Source organism: Pterocles gutturalis, unplaced genomic scaffold, assembly GCF_000699245.1.
Source record: "Pterocles gutturalis isolate BGI_N339 unplaced genomic scaffold, ASM69924v1 scaffold31914, whole genome shotgun sequence".
NCBI lineage: Eukaryota > Metazoa > Chordata > Aves > Pterocliformes > Pteroclidae > Pterocles > Pterocles gutturalis.
In genome coordinates this window covers 2,300-10,836 of record NW_010131685.1, presented here as the reverse complement: position 1 = coordinate 10,836, position 8,537 = coordinate 2,300, and the positions used below count along the sequence as shown (strand labels likewise).

General features: G+C 40.2%; 1 protein-coding gene across 1 annotated transcript; it reads right to left on the bottom strand.

The window, feature by feature from the left end:
- Positions 1–572: 572 nt before the first annotated feature.
- On the bottom strand, positions 573–1,042 carry PLCXD2 (phosphatidylinositol-specific phospholipase C, X domain containing 2; the record flags this gene model as incomplete). Its single annotated transcript, XM_010080699.1, has 1 exon — positions 573–1,042. A coding segment is annotated over one exon (470 nt), but the record flags the coding sequence as incomplete, so codon positions are not given.
- Between the last annotated feature and the right edge of the window lie 7,495 nt (positions 1,043–8,537).

Sequence of the window (8,537 nt, the reverse complement as noted above, 5' to 3'; positions counted from 1 at the left end):
TCTTTTCTCCAGCCAGTTCCCAATCCATCAAAGCCTCATGTATTTTACAGTTTAAGAATTACACACCATTGCTGAAGCCTTGTTTTTGGTTTGTGTATATGCATGGGAGCAGTCACCACAGAGAAGCAGCATGTCATCTTGCCACTATAGATTTGTATGGCTGCAAAGGAGCTAAGAAATTCTGTACCATACCTTAGTCTAGTTGAAGCTTGTATGCTTCACACTGGCCAAAAAGACAACAGTTTATCAAATCCTCAACAACACAAGTCTGCACAACATGCTCTCCCAGAAGAGAAAAACATTCGTAAGGAGCACAAGGCCCCAAAGATACCATAATTTAATTATTTAACAAACATGCGTGGGAACAGGACACAGTCTAGCTCCACCATGGATGGAGGGGCTACACAGCTGCACATAAATGGAGGGAAATACACATGCTACATAAAGGAGGCCCTGGTGGGCTTTAAATTGATAGTCAGCAGCATCCTTGGTCTGACACCTCTAAGTGGAAACCACACACAGCTTCTGTATTTAAATCTTAACCTTTTGGGTTTGAAAAACATTACACATACTTTCTCTACCTGGTGTTTCTTCTCCCACATGTACTGTAATGTCACATATTCTACACATTCAACAGAACAAAGTTTGGATCCAAATGCTGAGTGGATCCTGTTGATCAAGAAAAAGTGATGGCTGTCATCCATGGCATAGAAGTGATTGAAATCCAAGAAGATTACTTCCTTGGGGTGCTGCTCCAGAAAGGTGTTGATCTCTTTCAGCCCATCCCATACTTTGATGCCAAACAAGCCATGTATGAAGTAAATCTCTTGTCCTATTTCCCCAGGTTTGGAAGATACACGAAGGTCAAAGTAGCGAATGCCACCTTCCAGCTGCTCTTTGAAAGTCAGATTTTGAGTCACTGACCATTTCTTCATGATCTTTTTAACCAAAGAAATTCTGGCCAAACGTTTAATGGCTGTGGCTTGGTCTGGTCCCACAGGAGATTTCTCATCAACCCAGTAGCTGAAAGAATCATGTGACCCTAGAAACAAAAGTAAATAATATTTAATTTTAGAAAAACAGCTCCCTAAAACACACATACTTGTGTGCCATGTAAACTGAAAGAAGTCCTACATTCATGTCAGGGTCGCAGAAGAGTTATACGCAAGAGCGAGTCTTTCAGACTACCCTTTACACCTTAATTTTCCCTAACTGTACAACAAGAGCTACGCTTAAGGTTCTCAGTTCAAACAGTTTCCTTGTGTGAGCTCCCAATTTCAATGCACTCTGAAAATCACGACCATGAGATCATCAGTGGTAAAGTGAAACTTCCTTCTAATCTTCCTTCATTTACAAACTACCAATCCACCTTCAAAGGCTTCCCAAAGCCTGGCACATCACTGATTTGAGATGAGACTCCAGCTTCATTGAAAGAATCCAAGGCTTTATTTTCATTCTACTTGGTAAATCCAATTGGAACCTAACACAAAGTTCTTGGAACAGGTATCTTTATTCATGCAATGACTGTCTGAACTTAGAGGTGGAACAATTGAGTATACCACCAGTTAGTGTGTGGTTCAATACCAAACCCACATTAAACAAGTCCATGAACATGTCTTTTACCTGGCAGTGCCTTTGAGTGACTACAGACATGGTGAATACAAAATTCACCAAAACAGACAACCAACAATCAAAATTGCTAGTCCCTGCTAAAAGAATGCATGTTCAACAAAGCTCCTGTAACACAATCTGTACCTCAGCAGAGAAACTGCATCTCCAGTATAAGAATTTGTGTTTACTAGAAAAAACCTTAAACTAAAAGTTCAGTAGTAATTGGAAACAAAACTGAGAAATAATAAAAATCCTTCAAAATAACAGCTTCAGACCTTAACTGAGTCAAGACGGTAACAGAACAAAGAGTAATAGGGCAGTGTATCTCAGTTTGCACTGTGCCAAGGCAGCATAAAGGAAAGATGGGCAGAACCTGATGTACCACAGACCAAGGTTGATTTCTAATAATTTACACCAGGTACTGGCATTCTGGCCAGGAAGCTGCAGCTGCTCCAGGCATGACTTCCCCATGAAGCTTCAGCCAGGAAAGACACTACAGGAGCTCTAACAGCTCTGCTTCCCTTTTTTCTTCAGGACAGCACATGAGAGGTTCCCCATTGAGCCAAACCCCACCTGCTTCCTGGATGCCCACTTTGCTGAAGGACAGGGAAAGCATCTTCACCCCCAGTCACCCCAAGCAGCTCCTCTTCCAAATGCTTCCAGGGTACAGTGACCTTGAACAATGCTGCCAGCATCTGCATCTTCCCTCCCTGCATGCCCCAGGGTTCTTGCCCCTGCTTCCGGGACTATGCTCTTCTAGAATTTCCTTCTCTACCTCAGTCTGCAACTCCGCTAAAAAAATTGCCAAATTTGTCATTTCCAATTTTAAGACAACATCTGAGGCATCCACAGCCTCCTTTACCCAAACCTTTTATTTGTGTACCAGTGCTCACTTGAAGACTGATGCATTTCCTGTGATGCAAGGTCAGAGCTATAAACAAGATTATGATCTCAACTGGATTATCTCGTCAGGATTTTTTAATCCAGATGCAGGTACAGACTGTGCAAACCAAACATCAGTTCACAACCACCTTAAACGCTCTTTCTCCATGAATTTCAACTAGTTCAAAAGTACTGAAAAGGAACTGTGAAGGTGAGTTTACAGGCTTTGCAAATGAACACTAAAAACTAATTCTGATCAACTCTTCATGAATTCTTCAACAGTCTTTGTAAAAGTATGCCTCTTAAGTGGCTTTCCATTCAGTCTTCTAGAAAGAAGTGACAAGTAACAAAAAAAGCCGTTTTCAAAAGATTGCAGCTTACAAAGCTATTTAGTACCTGCCACAGTAAACTATCAGAAAAAGTAGCTGTTAGTTTTGGAGTGACACCTAATTTTTTCCCACCTCCAAATGTGAAACCCTGAACAAAGTCCAGGATTAAACATCTAGCAGACATTTCAGAAGAAGCCGTGTAAGGCCCAGCTCATAGTGTATGCTGCAGCTCACAGGTGTTTGTGTTTCATGTCCCTCCTTGTACAGCAGAACGAACATTTCAATCTACCACAATATTTGGAAAGGAAACTTCAATTGCAAGGAGCTTGTCTTCTGCCTGTAAGTCATTTAACACAAAAGAAGCCATGGGGGTATGTGTTTGCTTGGGTTTTTTAAGTTCTCAATTCTATCCATTTTAATTTCTTCCTCTATTTAGGTCACTGTAGAAAATTGTTTAACATGCTACAGTAAGGCTGTAAGAAACATCTTTTCATTTTAACTAGGACTGGGCAGCAGCCCCTAGAGAGCTGTCTACAGAAGTCATTCACAACATTATGCTTCCTCAGACAGTGTCACTTATAAATCTTACTTATGAAGGAATGACAATTTTATCTGGCATTAAATATATTGTTGTCAACTCAGAGTTGCCTAAGCAAATAGGAGCCAAGAAGCAGCTTGTTTTCCTCAGCCTGTCACATACTTTACAGCTACAAAAGCCTCTTAGGCACATCTAAGGATACAAAGAGCAAATTTCCCCTTGCACTATCACAAATAAAATTCTATTTATAGCTCTATAAATCAACAAGAAAGAAAACAAGCCACATGCACATTGAAGCTTTTTCAACACATACTTTAAGAACTGCTCTCCTTAACAGGGCATCTATTTGAGAAACTGAACTATACGCAACATGCTTCTATAGTTAGAGAAGATCTTTAAAACCCCCGCCCTGTGGCTCTGCTTAAAAGCCTAGGAAATGTGACTTCTCATTTACAATTAACTCAACACATATACCTAGATATAATCAAGTAGAATACGAGCTGGAGCACCTAAAATCAAGCTCTCCTTTTCACAGTTGGTAGAAGACCGCTTCCAAAGAAGGACAGGGGAGCATCATCAATACTGAGGCTGATAAGATGTAGCAGAAGTTCAGTTAGCTTTTCAGTGGTCATTCACAGAAAGCCAGCCACCAGCTGCCAACTGGGGAAATATCTAAGCCGTTGTCCTTTAGGAGAACAGAGGCCAGAATTTCAGTCTAAATTGCTTCAAGGGTGTGTTCTTGCACGTGCAGCATCCTTCTTGAGTCACTGTACAACAGGAACAGATTAGCATTCTGATTGCAAACCTTACTGAGCCTCTCCAGTGACATGGCACCAATCTGGTGCTCAGCCCTTCCCGAAACCAAGCCAGGCATAGGAAATAAAACAGAGATTACAATTAGCCAATTGCTTCCAATAGGCCAAAGATACATAGCACAAAACAGCAAGCATTAAATTTAAGCATGAAAGTCGGCACATTCGAAGAAAAAAATTAGGGGACTGCTAATCAGCTGGCAGCTCCTACACAGTAAGAAACAATGGCTGCTCTATTTTGGTTTCATTTCTTTCATCTGACAAAGATTGGAAGCTGCAAGAAAAGCAGTCATATGCCATCAGATGCCCAGATATTTAATTATCAAAGGCTATGATATGGTTAGAATATTAAAGAGGTATCTTCCAAATGCCAGATGGTTAAAATGATGGATAGCCCTCTTAATTTTAACCCAGCAGGTACAACCATAGATTAATTTTTTTTCATATCTTTAAACCCCTTTTATTCTCCCTACACTAATTTCTTCAAGTTAATTGTATGTTAAATAGATCACTTCTCAATTCGTGTGTTAAATAGATTGTATTTCAATGTTCAGGATGACTTTTTTGTTGAAGTCTCTGTGCTAATTGTTAGAAAGCAACCTTTTATCGTCACATTTGCAGCAAAGTCTAACTTTCCAGTGAGTCTATTTGTCATGCTACTTAGTCGTAGACAGTCAAATTAACTCATAGTGTAGCTCAAACAAATGACACTAATCACCACAGTGTTATTAAGCCTTGAATTTCAACAATTACTAGCTATATTGCTTTGTATATCTTTTGTTTCCACATCAATACTTTCTCCATCTACAGTTGCAGTGCAGCAATAGGAATCAGCATCATCTCACCAACCCCGGCATCCTTTCACAAGCTTGCAAGTTTACCTTCAAGGAAAGTTAAAAATATGAATATGTGGCATGCAAAGTGCAGAGATCTTCCAACATAGAACATACTTGTGCAATGCCAATTACTTGAAAACAAGACAAGAGCTCCTGTTTTTTTTTCCAGATACATGCATGCTGACAGTCATATCACTAGTATCCCTGGTTGCAAGTCTGCAGACTGGTCAGGAGCAGCACTTAACGATGCTTTCTACAAAAATCTAATCAAGAAACAATAATGAAAGCAGAACAGCAGGAGAGTGCACTGTCAGTAAGTTTAACTAGATCAGAATAATTTGTTTTGATCTTCACATTAATGGAATATTAACAGGATGAAAAAATACAAGAGAACCTCTTCTGTTATGTTAAACATTTGTAAGAAGCAAGGTCAATGTACTGTATCAACCCACTAAAAGCATTAAAGGGTCATTTACGGACAAAGAATCAACCCTAGCTGTAGTGACGCCAAACTTAAAGCAAGCTTTGCTCACTACACAAAGTACATTCCCAATACATTACAAAACACCACACAACATAGCATGGCAAGCATTACATAGCCAAGACAACTAGCGCACAGTAATCAAGCTCCAAAAACACAGGATGCAAGCACTAGCAAGTTAAAGCTGTCCCACAAATATTCCTCTAAACCAAATGTCCTGTGTGTGCCACAACTGAGGGAAAAATAGGATAAACAAAAGTGCCTCACAAAGCCCAGAAGTCCTGAGGATTCAGGTCATTAACAATCCAGATTTTCTAATCAAAAGATTAACATCTTAAAAGCTCTTCACTAATGAAAAGTAAATTGAATAGTTCATATTAACTTGCCAGCAAAAGGAGAAGCAGCAATAACAACTATGCTATTGATAATTAATTATCCAAAACTATTGAGATGAGCACTTATGTTTTAATAGAATCCTAAAAGAATCCTTTAGGTATTCTTAATGCAGTCTCATTAGGGAGGACAAAGCCCAGTACAGACCAAATCCTCTTAGGAAAACTTCCTCTCCCTATCAAAGAATTACCCTTATTTCCCCCACTGCCCCTTCCAGGGTGGGAGGCAGAGTTGGGGGGCAGGGGGAATTAAAGGGCTACAAAGGGAGAAAAGGACTGCTTAAAACTGTCTTGGACACAATATCACATGGTATTTTTTCTTTCCAGCCAGTAGAAATCCATTTGGCACTGGTTGGAGTTATTGCCATTAAGGGAGGGGTTTTTGTGTGATTTAGCAATGACTTCCCATTTATCAGCAACCTCAACTGCCTCCACTGGGAGGGCAGAAAGCGGCAGCATTGCTGTAACATTTCAAAGCCTGAATGGATCCACTGGCTCTGAAAAGAAAAAACCTTCACTTTAGAGTCCTATATTCCTCTTTTGTCACCACTCAAATGTGTGGATCTCTTCTGAGAAGGCTCTAGGGAAATTTTTTCTTGTTTTCATTACACAGTACTTTTCTGTCTTTTTACATCTTTCCTGGAAGAGCAGGCAAACTAGAACTTTCACACAACACAGGAGAGCAACAACCATTTGTATGAATATTATGAATGGTTTTCCGCTTGAAGTAAAACTTCACCATGTTCTGCATTCATTTACCAGGCAGTGAAGTCACTCTCTATGGCACACAGATTTTAATTAAAAAAAAAAGGAAGCTAGTTTTTCCTCAGGAAAAAATTAGGATCTTCATATGCTGTCTTAAGAAAACTTAGTGGCATTTCCAGCACAAGTCAGGTTCAGCTACATAGATGACAGTGGTCCTTTAAGAAGAAGACACCCTAAGATCTGAGGCTGGTCTTTCAGCAGAACTCCTGCATAGACCCAGTACAGTATTTCACTATCTGCCACACCAGTTTCTCACACAGGGACGCATAAAGGGAATACTTTGTTGCTTGGGAATAGTCGAACAACTTGTGTTAGATATTCTCATCAGTATAGTGGCGCAAGTAGTTCAATAGCCCCTCCCAAACAAGAGCTGAAATGTATTGATTGCTACAATAAAGTAGATGACCAAGGTAATAAAATATCTTGTCCTTTCCAGAAGAGTTCATCTTGAAAATTCTGCATTTACAAATCACAGAATTGTTTAGGTTGGAAGAGACTTACAATCACCAAGTCCAACCATAAACCTAACACTGACAAATCCACCAAATCATATCCAATATCACCAACTTATGCAGATGTTTTCTTCTAACCGTTATTACCTCATTGACTGGTAGATGCCAATTAAATTCTGATGGAAAATAAAGGTTGGTGCATCAGAACATCAACTTTGTATATTTCTTCCCTTTGAGCTTTAACCCAACAGACAGCCAGTTCAGCTGATTCAATGATCCTTTTAATTAGGACTCCAAAGGAGTACTGTTTGGAAGGAGCATACAGTCTCAAGCTCACCAGCACTTCTCCCCTCCAGAGGCTCATCCATAGCACACACCAGCCCATGAACAAAGAAGAAAACCACAGCATTATCAAGTTCAGCAGTTAATCTCAGGGTCACGCAGGCAAAGAGAAAAAAAAATAATAAGATCCTAGTGGCCAGTTCTTAACTGGACAGGGCTGCTGCTTGTTTTAAGAACCATTTCAGTTCTGCTAGGCCACCTAAAAGGCAAGTAGCCCATAGGGCTTTTGGTGAACAGTCACACTGTCAGGACAGAGAGCTAGCTTGAGCCAGTAGGTACAGAGATGTGCAGGAGATGCCCAGGGCCCCACCAGTGCCAGGTATTCCCCGCGTACCTGACACATGAGCATAGCAAGCACCCAGCAGTCACCCACAACAGTTTGTCATCACAGGAAATGCACCCCCTTCATGCTCTGTCCCCCCTTTAGGCTTAACTACAGGCTTTGCTGGTAGGTCTGCTTCTCACTAAGATTGTCTACTAGTTGTATTTGTAAAGCTCTCTTTTCCAAGGCTGATAATTTTGTAGGACTTTGATAATTTAGATAAAAACCATTAGGTTTCTGCCTTAGGCTTTTGGGATGATCTTCTTGGCAAAGAGCCAGAAGAGTCGCATGTTGTACCAAAAGTTTCAGCTATAGTCATACTGACACTACCATGAACAAACTATGGAAAGTTATTCCATTAGTTAGAAAGTTAATTTCAGAAGTGCATGTGTTGTAGTGGGGAATCAAGCAGCTTGATAAGTGCTGTTGTTTGGAGCAGAAGACCAACATTTACTATTTCAGAAGGCCAGGGACACATCTCTATTCAGATATCAGTGAAAAAAATCACAGACATTTCAACAACTATTTTGGCTCTCCAATATAGTCTTGTCTTAACCATATTTGAGCCAAGATTCTTTCCTCCATTAAAAAAAATGCTCCATCAATTTTAAAAATCAACTCTTCCAGACAGAAAAGACTCTGTCCACCATTAGAAATAATGACTGAAAAGCTACCACCCTACCTCTCCCCAGAGATGCAGGCTGCTCCACACCAGCAAGACACCCTGCCTAGCATTATGCACAGCTCTAGTCATGCTAGTATCTGAAAAATTAAC